Raw genomic sequence first — 19,728 nt, forward strand, 5'->3', positions numbered from 1 at the left:
TCTTGAGTCCGATGCCAGAATAGGTAAAAGAAACTAAGCAAAATGATAATGATACATAAATTAACTAAGGACGACTAACAGTAACTGACATGCCAGCTCTAGACCTAAATTGAAAGGTTATGCCTTCATCATATTGAAGACTTCTGAGTTTTGCTGGTTGCACATATTGTTGTGCGTTTGTTTTTTCCATATTGACTAGAGGTATAGGGGGAGGGTTGAGATCTCAATAAACATGTTTAACGCTGCTGCATTTTTGCACCTGTCCCAAGTCAGGAGCCTCTGTCCTTTGTTAGTCTGGTATGAATTTTAGTTTCTTGTGTATAATTCGGAGATTAGTATGATGTCCATTAATACTGAACTAGTAAAAAAAGGGTCCAGCTGAAGGATGTTAAGATGCAGGAGTTTATTGCAGCATTGAAGAACCATTGGTGGCATTCGGCTGTTGTCTGCTCTATGGTCGGGTAGTTGCCTCCTTGACACATTCCCCAATTCGAATTCCATTCTCAATTTTATTCTTTTTTCCATTTATTGGTAATTAATTGTTACTTGGTTGCTGTCTCACTGATGGCATGCATACCCACATTAACTTTTATTCATAAAGTTTCAATAAGATAGTCCAAATTTATTTGACATTTGTTTGCAATACAATATATATATAAGATTGGACTATTTTTTCTAAAAGTTTAACATACTTAAAATATTGAAAAGACACACAAAAATAAATGCTAATATTGTTTGGTTACACATTTTATTATTGCAAAGCTGACAGCTGTTAATGAACATTATGGTTTGCAGCATAGAAAAAAGTCAAATTTAGCACCACTGTTGAACAAAGATGTTGAACAAGTACTGATATGTAAAATTTATGGTTTTAAATGTTTACCCCATATAAATAAGAGCAATTAGCTTAAAAACAATTTACAATCACAACCTTTAAGCATTTATTTGAAAATGTACAACAGTTTATAAAACAATAAGAAATCCCTGAAGTGTCAAGTGAACCACTTAAAAAATGCATAGTGAAAACAAGTATTTAAAATTCAGTAATGTTTTTATTATTGCTCAAAATTGCTATGCGATAGGTTTCTCAAAACTAAAGAAAGTTTGATCACACTTATTTTTATAAATTTTCCTGAAATTAGAATATAGGGTTATTGCATGAATATTGGGGAATATTGTTCCGAGTAGAATTTTATATTGCACGAGCTTGCAAGTGCAATATATGTTCTACAAGGAACAATATTCCCTAATATTCATGCAATAACCCTTTTATTGTATAGCAATATAATACTTGAAAGTAAAAATTGGTTTAAACTAGATTTTGTCGTTGATGACGTCATGAATTTTGATGATTTATTGCACTAGAGCAATATTAGAATTTATTGCACGCTAAATTTTGGTTACTTTCTGTGGGGAATATTATATTGCTATACAATAATAATAAATCTTGCATCTTTTTAACATGGTTCAACATTTATAAAATATATATATAGCAATAATAAATGCAAGCACAAATCTATGAATTTCCAGTCTACTGTTAAATTGAAAAAAAAGCTTTTAAGAATTAGATTTAGGGAGGAGGTCCTTATGGAGCTACATATATTGTTAATGCATGGACTTTTTTTATGTTCTACTCCAACATTGGCTAGTTGGAGGGCCCACTTTTTCAAAATCCTGAATCCTCATCTGCTTTTTTAAGGGTAAAAAACTGCCAGCAGTAATATCTAGTAAAGACCCTTATATAGTATTCCTTTGTGCTTTTTGAAAAGATTTCTTATAGAATTAGTTTCACTAGAATATACTTGGTATAAAAAGGAAAAGCCATCCAGAATTTGTTTAAATTTGTTTACAACATTGAAGATTTTACAATGTCTGCCTTGCATAGAGAGCAATTAGGTTTTTTTTTTTTAAATGAATGCATGATTAATTCTGGTTTAGACTCCTGTAATGGAATGTCATGAAAACTAAAAATACATCTTGACAATATTGCGTACATATCTCATTTAAATATACCTTTTAAAAATACAACCAATACCATAAAAAACAAGCTAGCAAAATTTATGTACATATGTAAAGTTGTACAATTTGTAGACATAAAACTAAAATAAAAATTCATAAGATCATTTTGATTTTAACAATTTGAATTGATATCCTGAGTTTCACATCTGTATAAAATCAACTATTTTGCTCTTGGTAATCATAGTGTTCCAGGCCCGTAGCCAGGAATTTCGTTGGACTCGTGAACTCAACTTTAACAGTCACAATTTTAACAAAACATTGACTTTAACAGTGCTTATTTGATTTCAAGGGGGGGTTGGGGGGGGGGGGGGGGGGGTCGTCCGAACCCCCCTGAACCACCCCTGGCTACGGGTATGTGTTCTTGGTCTTTTCATTTTCATGTATTTATCATAATGCTTCTGCTTATATATGTATAAAATTATTTCATGGTACTTATATTTAACCTCAACATGGAACATTTCAATAATTTACCATTTCTTTACATAAATAGCGAAATTTCATGGAAATTGTAAAAAAGTACAAAATTGTGTATTAAAATTTGACTTAAAACAAAATCCGGATACCAATTCAATTTAAGATATGCAAATGAACATAAAACAGATTCTAACATAAATAAAAAATATTTTTAAAAGTTTTTATTTACACAAATTTATAAAAAGACACTAATTGTTGCACCTACTAAAATACTGATCTATCACAATAATTCGTGTTGTATGTTGAAAAAAGAAATATATATCAATTGATGCCATGAATCCATTATTTATTTCCTAAAAATGTATAATTAAAATACTAGTCATACTGTAAATTCAGAAATTAATGGGATTATGCGTGCATTTATTATTGCGATTCTGTCATTTTAGACTAAAATGCTATTTTATTTTTTGCGATATTGAGAAAATTCCTGTTTAATTCTATGAAAAATTTCAAAATGCGAGTTTAAAATATTGCCATTATAACCCCGTCGCATTTTTTGCAATAATAAAAACATCGCAATAATTTCTCAATTTAAAGTATCCAGAGTTTCTATAAATGGATTAAAAGTTTTAATAACATTTTTTTTTAAATGGCTATGGTGCAATACACATTTAATCAGCAAGAATGTATAGATGCCAATTTAGCAATAGATATAGAGGGCTTCTGGACCTCAAAAACAATCCAAAACATTCCTTTCATCAGAAAATTTTGTAAAATTTATTTCAATGTTAGCAAAAAAGTGTTGGTTTCATTGAAATTTTTTCTTTTCTCCCAGGTATAACTCTCCCATCCCAAGTTTGGTGGGTTCCCTCCAAAATAAAGAGGCACACTTCAATGATCACAATTGTTATCTACAAAAAGTCATGATTGAAAAGCTAATGTTTGGTACCAGTCAAAAATTTTAATTACCAGCATTGACTAAAAGAAATGCTTTATTACTAAAAATTCAGGATTTGTACACGTTTATTTTTATATTTCAAAAACTTTTTTCCCGCTCATAAACTTTTTAATCCAAATATATATATACAAATGTACTCATACAACTGAAACATCTTAGCATTCTGAAGAAAATCATAAATATTGCATTTCTAAAAGGTTATATTATTTTTTCTACAAAACAAAAACTTATACTCTGATACAAAGTGATGAGATTCGAACTACATGTAAAAAGAAAAAAGTTCATATAACACAATTTAAGCTGTTATATTTTTATGACGTAGAGTAATTGAAATGCGAGCAAGCTCAGGGAATATTGTAAGAGACTGAGGTATAGTGAATTCAAACTATTACTTCTACTGTAAATTTAATAGGATTGATACAATACAACAATATCATTTAATTCGTCTTTTCAGAATCTAAAGGACTATAAGTAGAATCATTATTCTTGAATCAAAATAAAAATAATGTTACATCATCAGTTGAATTTTCATTTTTTATACAGTTTTTGAACCAAACACAATGATAAGGTGAATGGTTTTGAAAATATTACACATAATACAAATTATTATATTAAGAAGAATGTATCGTCCAGCAGAAAAACCTGATCTCCAGACACTCTTCTTAGTTAAAACATAACATGATTTTGTGAATGAGAGTAAAAAAAGATATATTTTGCACACAGCCAAAGCTTTTTGCTACAAAAATAAAATCCCTGAAAAGTTTGCACCAATAAATTCTCTGAAAAGATCTGTTTATCACAATTTGCAGCTAGAGAAAAATGTCAATTTTCAGCAGAAGACAAAACGTTTGATTGAGTCTGAATGACTCAGATGTCAAACCTCCACAGGCTCTGTTGCTTCCTCAGGATCGAATGGTAATACCTCGTCTTCTGGTAAACTGTCAAGGTCATTGTTATCATTTTCTTCAGCACTGCAAAAAAAATTACATATTTTCAAAATGAAACATAAAACACAGGTTGAAGAGTTCTAAAGAATTTTAAAAATACAAAATTAAAATCAAATAAAGTAAAGTAAAAATCATAGTTGGGCTAGATTGCCAACGTTTTCAATACATTCTAATTTGTATGGCTGCTAATTCTTTTCGATTTGTCATGTTGAAATAACAAATAATAATGTGTTTTTTTCTATTTTCATACATTTTGAAAAATTAGTATTAAATTAAGGAATGCAAACACACCACACACATAAGTGTCAACACACCAAACACACTATTAAAGCTTGAACCAAAGACCACACCAATGAATATGATAATCCTATGATGAGATAATTCTTGGCATAGAGATAAGCTAACATTTTCCAAATATTAAGTTACTGCAGATTCATAATTATTCTTCAAATACCTATTTTCATTGATTTCATAAAAATATAAACCATAAATTAAAATGTTCAATGAAGTACAAATATTATATTTGCTGGTATGCTATTTTCCACAAAATAATGAAATCCAATATTAACAAAGAATATTTTTTTTTCTCCATCCATGATAACTGGTAACCAAAAAAAATACTCAAATCCAAAGTACCTCTAAAATAAGCTAATTTTTTGAACTAAAATTATCTAAAATTAAATTAAATAAAAAAGATTAAGTTGTAGACATGAACAAGCAACATACTCAACATATAATGAGCTATCTGATGATGAGGCTCTAGAACCTTGGTCTTGTGGAAGATCTGAAAGAAATGTGGACATGACCTTATTGTCACGGTCACTGTAAGAACTTGCAGGTGCATAAACTTCAGGTTTCGGTGAAGGATCATAATACCGTCCATTAGCAAAATAACCCTGTGAATTGTCCCTGGGGTATTGCGCAATATTAGTAGAGCTACGAACAAGCCGAGGGTCATGCTTTTTCTGTTTTTTGGAAGTGAATGTGCTGAATGATGAATTGATCTGTGCATGCGGTAGAGTGGTGCTGCGATATTCCACAGGGACGGGAGTACTGCTATAATACCCAGTATCAGAATGGTGAGACAGGGAACTTTGTTGACTATGATGATATGGTTGATGATGATGGACGGGTCGCTCCTCCTCTTTTGTTGCTTTGTTGAGTTGGGGCACGGCATATTGGTGAGATTTCTGTTGTTCAATAGGAACATCTATGTAAGAGATCTTGCTGACTGGTGTCTCGTCTGACCCTCCAGACAGATGCTGATCCTACAAACAAAAGAAATGAATTCACTTAATTCAGACTTTTCAGACAGGTGTTTTTCTTACATATACTATAATTATAATAATTTACAGACAAGTGGCTCACAAGAATCTCCAGTCAAGTGTTGTTCCAACAATTTAAATATTATGTGTCAAAAATATGCCTTAAAACTGAACTACAAAGATAAACTTTGCTGTTTGTTTCAGCTTTTTTCTCTTCGCCTGTCTTTGAATTTGACCATGCATTAACACTTTTTCTATTTTCTAATACTTAATTTCAATGTAAGACTTTTTTTTAAAGTTCCACAGACCTTCAAGAACTTTTGTTTTTACAGTAATAACTGTTTATGTAATGAAATTTTGATTTTCTTTGTGTCAGAGTAAAAGAATATGATACCTGTACATCCATCTGGTAGTCTTCTAACATTTGTTGGGCCCACTGAAGTAGTCCTGGGGCATCTGAAGGAATACTGGCTCTAGGGTCTGTTTTGTTTAGTAGCACCAATACTCTACACAGCTGGTGTATTACACCTCTATTAATATGTAAAATAGATAAAAAGGATTAGTCAATCTATCTTGCAATTAAATTATAATTATTATTACCACATCATAAACATTTATATCAGATTGATATTTTTTAATGTGTCTTTCTATGTTGTGATGTTACACTACTGTTTCAGGTAAGGGTGAAGGTTGGTCCCAATCAATTGTTTAAACCTGCTGCATTTGTTTGCACCTGTCCTAAGTCAAGAACCTGATGTTCAGTGTTTGTTGTCTGTTGATGAGTTTTTTTTTTAAATAGATTAGACTGTTGGTTGTCCTGTTTGAATGGTTTTACACTAAATATTTTCAGGACATTTATATCTTACTGTTCAGTGTGAGCCAAGGCTCTGTTTTGAAGACTGTACTATGACCTATAATGGTGTACTTTTACAAATTGTGACTTGGATGGAAAGTTGTCTCATTTGCACTTATACCAAATCTTCTTATATCGATATATAATAGGTAAATCATATGTTGCAATCTATATAGTAGACATAACTAAAGTTTGGATCGTTTGTAGCCACCCCAAATACTTCTACGTTCATTTAACACATCAGCAATTGAGACACCTTATCATATCTTTACTTATTCATGAAAGGTACAACTAGTGGAGCAAAAAATCCTTATCCTTACAGAGCAGCTGATTTTTCACCATTTTTTAGCAAATTATATGTTGCCATAGCTCTTTCAAGCGTTTTTGTGATAGATATGTTATATAAACTTTTTATCTCTACATCCTGTTTTATTTCCCTTTTTTCAGTATTCTATTCAAAGATGGACAAGGGGTTTTTGGTGGTCACATTATAATAGGACTTAATTTTTTTAAGATCAGTAACTTTATTCATGACATGACTTTTTGATAGGAGCTTTTAAGTTAAATTTAAAACATATATGCCAAAAATCTTCATTTTTTTGTCTTTTTGTATTTTAATGATTTAAGTCTATAAACAGAATTATTTCTTGGCGGTCTATATCATTCCTCTAGACTGACACCAACATTCCTGGGCAAGACACAGGGTTCAGTCGACCCATTATGAATTTTGTTTGACCTGTATGTATCTTCAATGCTTCACTTTTTGTCAGGCCTTTGACTTTAGTAAACTAGAGGCTCTCAAGAGCCTGTGTCGCTCACCTGTTAATGTGTTTACTGATGTCGGCCATCTTCGTTGGTAGGCGGGGTCATTAGACACTTTTTTTTTAAATAGATACCCTAGTACAATGTATTATGATTGTAGCGAAGTTTGGTTAAATTTGGACAAGTCGTTTTAGAAAAGATTTTTATACAAGTTACAAAAATGACGAAAAGTTGTTCAATATTGACTATAAAGGGCAATAACTCCTTAAGGGGTCCTCTAACAATTTTGATCATGCTGACTTATTTGTAGATCTTACTTTGCTGAACATTATTGCTGTTTACAGTTTATCTCTATCTATAATAGTATTCAAGATAATAACCAACCAGATGCTCCGCAGGGCGTAGCTTTATACGACCGCAGAGGTTGAACCCTGAACGGTTGGGGCAAGTATGGACACAACATTCAAGCTGGATTCAGCTCTAAATTTGGATTGTGATTAAATAGTTGACACAGCATAGGTTTCTGACACAGAATGAATGTGTTCTAATGAACTTAAAATTTTTGTTTTCTCTTAGAGCAATTCACTATGCTGTTGAATATTAATCCTCTCAAAAAAATGTTTGAAGAAATTTTCTTTTTTATTTATGAAATTTCAAATGAGAAAAATTGAACCCAATTTTTTTAATCACATCCCCCTTTCCCTTATTCCAAAACTAATCTCAATTAAAATTTCTAATGGAGTTTGCAACAATAACTACTCATTTAAATACATCATAAAATATTAAGATGTAAAAAAACTGCTTGTTATCACTGAATGGTAAAGATTATTTTAATTTATCAGTTGGTAGTAAAAAGTGAATATACATTGTATATTGTATATAACAAAGATTTAAGTTGATTCTGGACAAAGAAAGATAACTCTAATTAAAAAAAAATTGCTATTTCACAATATTGTGCAATTAGATATTTCTTGCCATTGCGCAATACTGTGCAATTGAAAAGACTTGCTATTACACAATACTTAATATAATAATTTTAGATCCTGATTTGGACCAACTTGAAAACTGGGCCCATAATAAAAAATCTAAGTACATTTTTGGATTCAGCATATCAATTTCAAAGAACCCCAAGATTTCAATTTTTGTTAAAATCAGACTAAGTTTAATTTTGGACCCTTTGGACTTTAGTGTAGACCAATTTGAAAACAGGACCAAAAATGAAGAATCTACATACACAGTTAGATTTGGTATATCAAAGAACCCCATTTATTCAATTTTTGATGAAATCAAACAAAGTTTAATTTTGGACCCCGATTTGGACCAACTTGAAAACTGGGCCAATAATCAAGAATCTAAGTACATTTTTAGATTCATCATATCAAAGAACCTAACTGATTCATTTTTTGTCAAAATCAAACTAAGTTTAATTTTGGACCCTTTGGACCTTAATGTAGACCAATTTGAAAACGGGACCAAAAGTTAAGAATCTACATACACAGTCATGACAGTTAGATTCGGCATATCAAAGATGAAATCAAACAAAGTTTAATTTTGGACCCTTTGGGCCCCTTATTCTGTTGGGACCAAAACTCCCAAAATCAATACCAACCTTCCTTTTATGGTCATAAACCTTGTGTTTAAATTTCATAGATTTCTATTTACTTATACTAACGTTATGGTGCGAAAACCAAGCAAAATGCTTATTTGGGTCCCTTTTTGGCCCCTAATTCCTAAACTGTTGGGACCTAAACTCCCAAAATCAATACCAACCTTCCTTTTGTAGTCATTAACATTGTGTTTAAATTTCATTGATTTCTATTCACTTAAACTAAAGTTATTGTGCGAAAACCAAGAATAATGCTTATTTGGGCCCTTTTTTGGCCCCTAATTCCTAAACTGTTGAAACCAAAACTCCCAAAATCAATCCCAACCGTTCTTTTGTGGTCATAAACCTTGTGTCAAAATTTCATAGATTTCTATTAACTTAAACTAAAGTTATAGTGCGAAAACCAAGAAAATGCTTATTTGGGCCCTTTTTGGCCCCTAATTCCTAAAATGTTGGGACCAAAACTCCCAAAATCAATACCAATCTTCCTTTTGTGGTCATAAACCTTGTGTTAAAATTTCATAGATTTCCATTCACTTTTACTAAAGTTAGAGTGCGAAAACTAAAAGTATTTGGACGACGACGACGACGACGCCAACGTGATAGCAATATACGACGAAAATTTTTTCAAATTTTGCGGTCGTATAAAAACTGCAAAATATCCTTAAAATCACAAATTTTAGGGCAGCAACCCAACAACCGGTTGTCCGATTCAACTCAAAATTTGTGAGGGGATATATCTTATTCTGATGGACATTTAAATGTTGAAAGATTTGCCCTAAATGTCTTAGTTTCAAAGATATTATCGTAGAGTGGTTGTTTCGGACACAAATTAAGGCTTAGTAAATAAGAACGTCTGCTTGCAATGATACATGTATTGAACTCTGAAAAGCTCACGTCACAACAACGGTGACGTCGTGTACATAGAGAGCGGTAGCGGGAACACCTCATGTGCAATTCGTAACATTCTGGGGGCCCGCAAATGAATTTTTAATACAATAAGATGAAAATAAATTATGAAAATTTCACTTTGAATTACTGTCTCTGATAAATATAAAACTTTGAATATCTTTCACTGTCTTTGATAATGAGCACGAATGAAAATAACTATTTCACAGGCTGTAATAAAGCACGATCAGTTAACAATCCATAAAATTAAACGATAGTCTCATTTGGTCCACATTTTTATCTTTTCTTTTGCATCGGTCTTCGGTCGTCAGGAGGGCAGTATTTGATCACGGTCCTATATATTCTTTTGTTGTCAGTTCTAGCGGATATAATAATTGCGGTTCCTTTTTAAGTCTTTTAATAACATTTTCTTTTCTCAATTTTGAAATCTCTTTGTTCACTGGTGAAGGTGTGTGGTCATCTTTCCGGGATACAGCATCGAAATGTCTGTTGTTATGGTTACTTATACATGTCTTCTGATATGAATCTAATACTTGAAATAATTTCTTTCTCCCTGTCTTCTCGTCAATATGTTCAATACCAAATGATTCTGTCTTCCGTAACTTCTCCGGGTTGCGTTCTTTTGTCTTTGGTGATTTCCTTACATTCATTGTAGATGTTTTCTGATTACTGTGGCTTGGTGTACCGTGAAGTGGTCCTGATAATAAATAACCAATTTTGGATTTCACGGCAGTAGGTCCATCGCCTCTAATTATATGGTTGTCTACAATTGACCAATAGTAATCGGCTCCTACAAGTACGGAGATGTGAAAATTGTCGTTCGCGGTGACTGGATGAGCAAGTTCTATTCCTGATAAATACGGCAATTTTGCGGCTTTACGGATGTACGTTTTGAGCGGTGCGGCGATTTCCGGTACGATCAATACTCTGATCGGCAATTGTCCTTCATCTGTTAGCAAATAAATAATACTAGTTTTTAAGTGTCTAATTCTTGTACTTTCTGCACTGTCCCCAAATCCGGATAGGTTTAAAGTTTCTGTGCCACTAATTGATAACTGTAATTTAACGGCTAGGTCTTCTGTAATGAACGATCTCTGTGCTCCTTCATCAAAAAGAATGTTGGCATCTGAACAGTGTCGTCCCGATCTTACAGGGTTAATTGCAGTTTTGAGCAAAACATTTGTGGTTGCCTGTGATTGTGAAATTGTGTCCGGTTCCTTCGCGTTGTGTTGTATGGTACTTACGTTTACACTGTCTAGATAATCATTATGTGTATTCTCTTTACATAAACTTGTGTGATGATGCTTGTCACACTTTCTGCATGATTTGATTGACTTACAATCAACCAAATTGTGATGTCCTAAACAGTTGAAGCATAGGCGGTCTCTTTTTACTATTGACATGCGGTCTTTATAATCAGGAACTTTGGTACAGTTTACCGACGTGTGTGATTCTTTACAAAATGCGCATGACTTTACGTGAATTTGTCTGTTGGTTTGTTTTGTATGTACCTTTACATTGGTGTGAAATGCTGCAGTAGCGGTAGCTAGATTTCCATAACTGTCTGTTGAGTTACCGGCTTCCATGATATTTATTTCATTAAATATGCCTTTTCGTAAGTCTGCTAAGCGTATGTTTGTGGACCCAAATTCTCTTGCAAGGTTTTTTCGAATTTCCCCTGGTAGTTTGTTCAATATTATTGGCACTAACAGCGCTCCATATGAATCATCAGTTTGTCCTAGTGATTCTAAACCCCTTATGTAAATTTCAATGTTGTCATAAAAATGTCGGAGGTTGAAAAGTGTGTACCTAGGCGACGTAATATCAATAAGTTCCTGCATATACCTCTGTGTAATTTTATGTTGCTGACCATATCTTTCTTGTAATAGGGAAATTGCCTTTTCATAGTTTGCATTAGTGAGCGCAAAACCTGTCACTGATTTTAGAGCTTCATCATGAAGTAACGATTTCAAATAATTGAATTTTTGGACGTTGCTTAAGGTTGGGTTCGTATGCACGGCTGTCTCAAATGAGTCCCAAAATGACTGCCATTGAAGTATATCTCCATCGAAAGTAGGGAGATTCAACTTGGGTAGTTTGTTGTATTCACTAATTGAGCTAAAGGATGGGCGAAAATCTGACAAACGGTAATTTGAGTTGTTCTGGTGTTCTGTATATGAAGAGTTTATAGTATGAACGGGTTGAGTAGTTTCTATGCGTGGAGTAAAACTTTCTGCGTGTGTATTCAAAGCTGTAGTTTTGACTAAGATAAATTTGTTGACTTGACGAATTTTACCTTCTAAGTTAAATGCATACTCATCTGCTTCAACGATCTCTGTTTCAATATCTCCGTCGTCCAGTTCCTGTACTATGTCCTCATCTAACTTGCGTAATATTTCTTGCTTCCGTTTCAGACTATCCAATATGTTTGACAAATCCTCCGTGTCCACGGTTCCATCTTCTTCTTGTTGAACGTCTTCAAATTTCTTTATCAGTCTGGAAACTGCACTCCTGTGTCCTGCTCGTATCGAACGTAGCTTCAGATTCATCCTGGTCTCGGTACCAATATCGTAGAGTGGTTGTTTCGGACACAAATTAAGGCTTAGTAAATAAGAACGTCTGCTTGCAATGATACATGTATTGAACTCTGAAAAGCTCACGTCACAACAACGGTGACGTCGTGTACATAGAGAGCGGTAGCGGGAACACCTCATGTGCAATTCGTAACAGATATAAAGCAAAAACTGCATTTTACCACTATGTTCTAATTTTAGCCATGTCGGCCATTTTGTTTAGTAGGCTGGGTCATCGGACACATTTTTTAAACTACAAACCACAATGATAATTGTGGCCAAGATTAATTAAATTTGGCAAAGTAGTTTTGGAGAAGAAGATTTTTAGAAAAGTTACAAAAAATGACGAAAAGTTGTTAAAAACTGACTATAAAGGGCAATAACTCCTTAAGGGGTCAACTGACAATTTTGGTCATGTTGACTTATTTGTAGGTCTTACCTTGCTGAACATTATTGCTGTTTACAGTTTATCTCTATCTATAATAATATTCAAGATAATAACCAAAAACAGCAAAATTTTCCTAAAATTACCAATTCAGGGGCAGCAACCCGACAATTGGTTGTCCGATTCATCTGAAAATTTCAGGGCAGATAGATCTTGACCTGATAAACAATTTTACCCCATGTCAGATTTGCTCTAAATGCTTTGGTTTTTGAGTTATAAGCCAAAAACTGCATTTTACCCCTATGTTCTATTTTTAGCCATGGCGGCCATCTTGGTTGGTTGGCCGGGTCACGCCACACATTTTTTAAACTAGATATCCCAATGATGATTGTGGCCAAGTTTGGTTTAGTTTGGCATGGTAGTTTCAGAGGAGAAGATTTTTGTAAAAGATTACTAAGATTTACGAAAAATGGTTAAAAATTTACTATAAAGGCCAATAACTCCTAAAGGGGTCAACTGACCATTTTAAATATGTTGACTTATTTGTAGATCTTACTTTGCTGAACATTATTGCTGTTTACAGTTTATCTCTCTCTATAATAATATTCAAGATAATAACCAAAAACAGCAAAATTGCCCTAAAATTACCAATTCAGGGGCAGCAACCCAACAACCGGTTGTCAGATTCATCTGAAAATGTCAGGGCAGATAGATCTTGACCTGATAAACAATTTTACCCTTTGACAGATTTGCTCTAAATGCTTTGGTTTTTGAGTTATAAGCCAAAAACTGCATTTTACCCCTATGTTCTATTTTTAGCCATGGCGGCCATCTTGGTTGGTTTGACGGGTCACGCCACACATTTTTTAAACTAGATACCCAAAGGATGATTGTGACCAAGTTTGGTAGAATTTGGCCCAGTAGTTTCAGAGGAGAAGATTTTTGTAAAAGTTTACGGACGACGGACGACGGACGCAGGACGACGGACGCCAAGTGATGAGAAAAGCTCACTTGACCTTTCAGGTCAGGTGAGCTAAAAAAGCGAGACATAGCAATCCTAAATTCCGTCGGCGTCGTTGTCGGCGGTGGCGTCCTCAAATATTCACTCTGTGGTTAAAGTTTTTGAAATTTTAATAACTTTCTTAAACTTTATTGGATTTCTACCAAACTTGAACAGAAGCTTGTTAAAGATCATAAGATAGTATCCAGAAGAAAATTCTTTCCATTTTTTTCGTATTTTACTTATAAATGGACATAGTTTTTCTGCCAGAAAACATCAAATTCACTCTGTGGTTAAAGTTTGTAAAATTTTAGTAACTTTCTTAAACTATCCTGGGTTTGTACCAAACTTGGACAGAAGCTTGTTTATGATCAAAACCTAGTATCTAGAAAGAAATTTTGTTAAAATTTTGTACCTGTGTATCTGTATTTTACTTATAAATGGACTTAGTTTTTCTTTCAGTTAACATTACATACAGTCTGCAGTTAAAGTTTTTAAAACATTTATTAGATTCATAAACTATCCTGGACTTTTACCAAACTTGGACATAAGCTTCTTACAATCAAAAGATAGTATCAAGAGGAATATTTTTATTGATTTTTTTTCTCATTTTTGTTGAGCCTGCGATTAACAGCAAAAGTAGGCTAGACACTGGGTTCCGCTGAACCCTTACTAATTTTTTATGAAATATAAAAGAAATGTCTGATTTGCTTTACATTAGGTTGGTGCAAGGTTTCAATAAGAAGTGTCTTTACTTTGACTAGACATTTTTTTACCTGTAAGTAGGAACACGTGGATCATTCAAATCCATGGATCTGAGACGAGATCTTATATTGTTAAGTATTGCTAATAAGGTTGGTGCCTGTGGCATCAGTTTTTGTAGTTCTTTGTGGTAGTTGTCATTATCTATTGCACTGGATCCCATCAAAACATCGTTCTCTACAATATAAGATAGATATAACAGTACTAAAGTAACCAGTTCAAATACACAAAAAAAAATCAAATATATATCCATCATATTCATGTGCTAATTCAATTTGTTTTCTTAATTAATAGAAATTGAAAATAAAACAAGAATATGTGGTCATAGGAGAGGGGGGATAGGACCTTTATCGGGACTCCGAGATCGGGTGCTTTTAAGCTCGGGATTTCGGGATTGACCCTTTCGGGATCGGGGAATCCTTTTTTTCGGATTTCGGGATGTCGGGATTTGCTTTATTTAAATTCGGGACCTCGGGATTTCGTTTTTTCAAGTCCGGGATTTCGGGATCAAGACCCCTCCTATCCCCCCTCATAGGATACTATGTCAAAAATACAATCAGGAATCTATGAAATAATAGAACTGAGTTTAACCTCAGCTTTTTGGGTTGGTTTTATTGTATGTGTTGCTATATCTTTAGGTTTCTTTGTAGTGTTTTTCGTGTATTTGTTTCCTAATTTTTCTATATAAAAGATTTTATACTTTCCTATTGATATCTTTAACCTCTTTTATTTTGAGCCTGTTTCCATCATTACTGTTAGGCTATTTTGGTAACATAGCTCCCCATATATTTTTTTAACTTATGTATTTAATTTCTTGCTGTGTTGATCCTATCTTATCATTTTCTCAATTAAATTTTTAAGTATAAAATGTGTACAAAAGAAATCTTAACATAGTTCTGTTAAAAAAATCATTATTTCACAATATTGGTCAAGCAACTTATGTCAAAATCATGCAAAGATATACAACCATGAATGCGATGGTAATAAACAGCCAGATTAAATATCTGCATGACTATATGTCTTTCGGTTATATGAGCCATAGTCTAGTTGTGGTAAGAATATCTTAAAAAATTTTAGTCAGACATAATACACAGCATATAACTAACTGGTTGAGAAAAATAAGTTCTAAATAAACATGCATTATAAAGAAACAGGACAAATTAGTAACAATTCTCTCAAAAGGTTCAGGATCTAATAGACAGAAAAGTCAATATGCATGAGATATAACATGCTATATGGTAATATGAGTGATTATTTGTTTATCAAAGCTACATATAATGAATACATGTTTACAAAGAAAAAATATACACTACATAAAATATGTTTATTAACTGGGGAAATGAATCCTACAATATACATTGTAAATACCAGTACAATTTTTTTTTTTTATAAGTTCATTTTTTTAAATTAGTTTTTAGAAAGCTATCAGTATGCCATTTTTTTAATAGCTGTGATATAGCCTTTTGGCCTTGATGCAGCACTTAGCCAACACAGTATATGCAAACTCTGTCTGACCGACAAAATGTCAGACAAAAAATTATTCAGTCAGACAGAACTTTTAGAAAAAAATGTACGGTCAGACAAACCCTGTTTTTAGAAAAGCATAATTATCCATAAGTGTTATTTTTGCAAAAGCCATTGTATGAAATTAACTCTTAAAACTAGAATATTTCATTATGAAATAAAAACTCATTGTTCCCAATTCAAAATTTGGTATCAAGGTTATTTATTTCTACATAACATATCACCTGCAATCCTGATAGTTCATAATCTTTTATAGCACCAAAACTGTTATTTTTGTTTTAAAGAAAACAGTCTTCATATCAAAAGCACACAAAAAAATGTAACATTCTTATCATAAACATGCTTGCTTCAAATGAAAGAAGAGGAAGATTGCAGATTTAAGCTATCATTTCATGAAGAGGAATGCTTATAAATATAAATTTGAAACCTTCAATCTTTTCCCTAAAATTTAAAATTTACTATGATAATGAGATAAACTAGAGGCTCTATAGAGCCTGTGTCGCTCACCTTGGTCTATGTGAATATTAAAAAAAGGACACAGATGGATTCATGAAAAAATTTTGTTTTGTTGATGGTGATGTGTATGTACATCTTACTTTACTGAACATTCTTGCAGCTAACAATTATTTCTATCTATATTGAACTTGGCCCAGAAGTTTCAGTGGAAAATGTTAGTAAAAATTTACAAGTTTTATGAAAATTGTTAAAAATTGACTATATAGGGCAATAACTCCTAAAGGGGTCAACTGACCATTTCGGTCATGTTGACTTATTTGTAAATCTTACTATGCTGAACATTATTGCAGTTTACAGTTTATCTCTATCTGTAATAATATTCAAGGTAATAACCAAAAACAGCAAAATTTCCTTAAATTACCAATTCAGGGGCAGCAACCCAACAACCGGTTGTCCGATTCATCTGACAATTTCAGGGCAGATAGATCTTGACCTGATAAACAATTTTACTCAGTCAGATTTGCTCTAAATGCTTTGGTTTTTGAGTTATAAGCCAAAAACTGCATTTTACCCCTATGTTCTATTTTTATACGCCCGTCAAAATTTTGACGGGACGTATTATGGTATACAAATGTCCGGTGTCCGTCCGTCCGTCCGTCTGTCCGTCCGTCTGTCCGTCCGGCGTAAACATGTCGCACCGTAACTTGAGAACGACTTATCCAAATTTCATGAAACTTTATGTAGTTGTTTCTTATGATGGTCAAATGATCTGTATATTTTTTGGTGAAAATAAGATTTAAACTTTTTGAGTTACGGCACTTTGTAACTAAAACAGGGGTGTGTTTTTTTTCACATGTCGCACCGTATCTCAAAAACGTTTCTTGATTATTGCTTAAAACTTTACACACTTCTTAGTTATATTAATCTTAATATCTGTATACTTTTTGGTGATGATTCAAAATTTCATTTTTGAGTTTTTGAGTATTTTGTAAAAAAGGGGGAGGGTTTTTTTACATGTCGCGCTGTATCTCAAAAACGATTTATGATTATTGCTTAAAACTTTACACACTTCTTTGTTATATTAATCTAAAGATCTGTATACTTTTTGGTTTGATTCAAAATTTTATTTTAGTGATATTTGTAAAAAAAAACAGGGTTGGGGGGGGTTTGGTTCATATGTCCCGCCGTGTCTCAAAAACAATAAATGGTTATTGCTTAAAACTTCCACAAAAGACGTCGGGCGTATCATGCGCTCATGGCGCAGCTGTTTATTAGCCATGGTGGCCATCTTGGTTGGTTGGAAGGGTCACGCCACACTTTTTTTAAACTAAATACCCCAAAGATGATTGTGGCCAAGTTTGGATTAATTTGGCCCTGTAGTTTCAGAGAAGAAGATTTTTCTAAAAGATTACTAAGATTTACGAAAAATGGTTAAAAATTGACTATAAAGGGCAATAACTCCTAAAGGGGTCAACTGACCATTTCGATCATGTTGACTTATTTGTAAATCTTACTTTGCTGAACATTATTGCAGTTTACAGTTTATCTCTATCTTTAATAATATTCAAGATAATAACCAAAAACAGCAAAATTTCCTTAAAATTACCAATTCAGGGGCAGCAACCCAACAAGGGGTTGTCCGATTCATCTGAAAATTTCAGGGCAGATAGATCTTGACCTGATAAACAATTGTACCCCGTGTCAGATTTGCTCTAAATGCTTTGGTTTTTGAGTTATAAGCCAAAAACTGCATTTTACCCCTATGGTCTATTTTTAGCCATGGCGGCCATCTTGGTTGGTTGGCCGGGTCAAGCCACACATTTTTTAAACTAGATACCCCAATGATGATTGTGGCCAAGTTTGGTTTAATTTGGCCCAGTAGTTTCAGAGGAGAAGATTTTTCTAAAAGTTAACGACGACGGACGCAGGACGACGACGGACGCAGGACGACGACGGACGCCGGACGCCGGACGCAAAGTGATGGGAAAAGCTCACTTGGCCCTTCGGGCCAGGTGAGCTAAAAAGTGAGATCAAGTATCAAAACTAAAAAAAAATCTTTTTCAAAGACAGACAACAGATTTAGAGGAAGTTTGCATTTCTTTACCAATAAGTGTAATACAAGAAAGATCATGTTTAAAACAAAATCTGGAAATGTTTTTATCAATACTATATAGATATAGGAAGATGTGGTATGAGTGCCAATGAGACAACTCTCCATCCATGTAATAAAGTATAAAAGTAAACCATTATAGGTCAAGGTACGGCCTTCAACACAGAGCTTTTGCTCACACCAAACAGCAAGCATGGTTTCATCACTATTCATTGGGTAACTACTTTTTGAAGACAACTTAGTTTAAGATGAACCATTCAAGCAACTAATTAAGAAACAGCATATCTCCTATAGCCTTGAATTGTATGCAGAGTTTGTCAAATCTACAGAATTAATTTTTGACATTTCTTAGAATATGCATTATTATTTCCCATTTAGGAAAGTAGGTACATTATGTAATGTAATTGACATTGTATTAAAAATGTAATTGAATCAACAATAGATAAACAGTATTGTAGATAAACAGTATTGGGTGTGGTAAACTATAAATTTCCTAACAATATTACAATTGACGGTCTACAAGGATGTACTTATGACGTAATATCAGATAGTAGGTGTTACAGATATTGATTATGTAATGCTAGAAAACTGGGTCATGTGAAATTCAAGTAGCATTATAACTGTTGCGTGCTAAAACTGTCAAATTGAATTTTATACCATCTTTTTGTTCTTTCTTTACCCTGCCTGTTAAAATAATCATACTTATGTACATGTATTCAAATGTTAAGAAAAAAAATTTCTAGGGCAATCAACAGTATTGTTGATTTTTTTTAAATGCAATCGACAATAATGTTATTTTTTTTAAATGAAATTTATAGTCTTCTTAGAATCTAAGAAATAGTCTTTCTTTTTGAAATATACTAAAAATACTAATTTGAATATTCTCTCCCTCCCTCCTCCAACAAAATAAAATCTTCCTAAGAGTAAAGTTCTATATCAATTTACACTTCCTTTGAATAAATTCACTTAATATGGTTAGATTCAGTTCAACTTGAACACCAGTATAGTATGTTCTTTTCCAAGAATAAAAGACTCCTTGAAAAAGAAATATCAAAACTTACCAAAACCTTTATTGTCAAACACAGGTATCTGAAATGATAAACCATGATATTTATTCTTAACACTTTCTGAACATGATTTTAGTAAAAACCAATGAGTAATAATAAGAATAAAGTCAAGGTAATC

At 32.9% G+C, this 19,728-nt stretch overlaps 1 protein-coding gene across 2 annotated transcripts in view; it reads right to left on the bottom strand.

Annotated features, from left to right (window-relative positions):
• Positions 1-731: 731 nt before the first annotated feature.
• Positions 732-19,728, bottom strand: part of LOC139488725 (uncharacterized) — a 35,077-nt gene continuing 16,080 nt past the window's right edge. The window contains exons 8-13 of one of the 2 annotated variants that reach the window (XM_071274550.1): positions 19,605-19,632; positions 19,201-19,227; positions 14,468-14,630; positions 5,998-6,133; positions 5,065-5,606; positions 3,251-4,362 (exon numbers count right to left, since the gene is read on the bottom strand). In XM_071274550.1, coding sequence (XP_071130651.1) covers positions 4,266-4,362; positions 5,065-5,606; positions 5,998-6,133; positions 14,468-14,630; positions 19,201-19,227; positions 19,605-19,632 — 993 coding nt within the window. In that variant the 3' untranslated portion in view covers positions 3,251-4,265. Of the gene's footprint in view, positions 4,363-5,064; positions 5,607-5,997; positions 6,134-14,467; positions 14,631-19,200; positions 19,228-19,604; positions 19,633-19,728 lie in introns of both variants that reach the window. The other variant, XM_071274551.1, reaches the window with a different exon arrangement.

The sequence above is a fragment of the Mytilus edulis genome, chromosome 9, assembly GCF_963676685.1.
Source record: "Mytilus edulis chromosome 9, xbMytEdul2.2, whole genome shotgun sequence".
Lineage (NCBI taxonomy): Eukaryota > Metazoa > Mollusca > Bivalvia > Mytilida > Mytilidae > Mytilus > Mytilus edulis.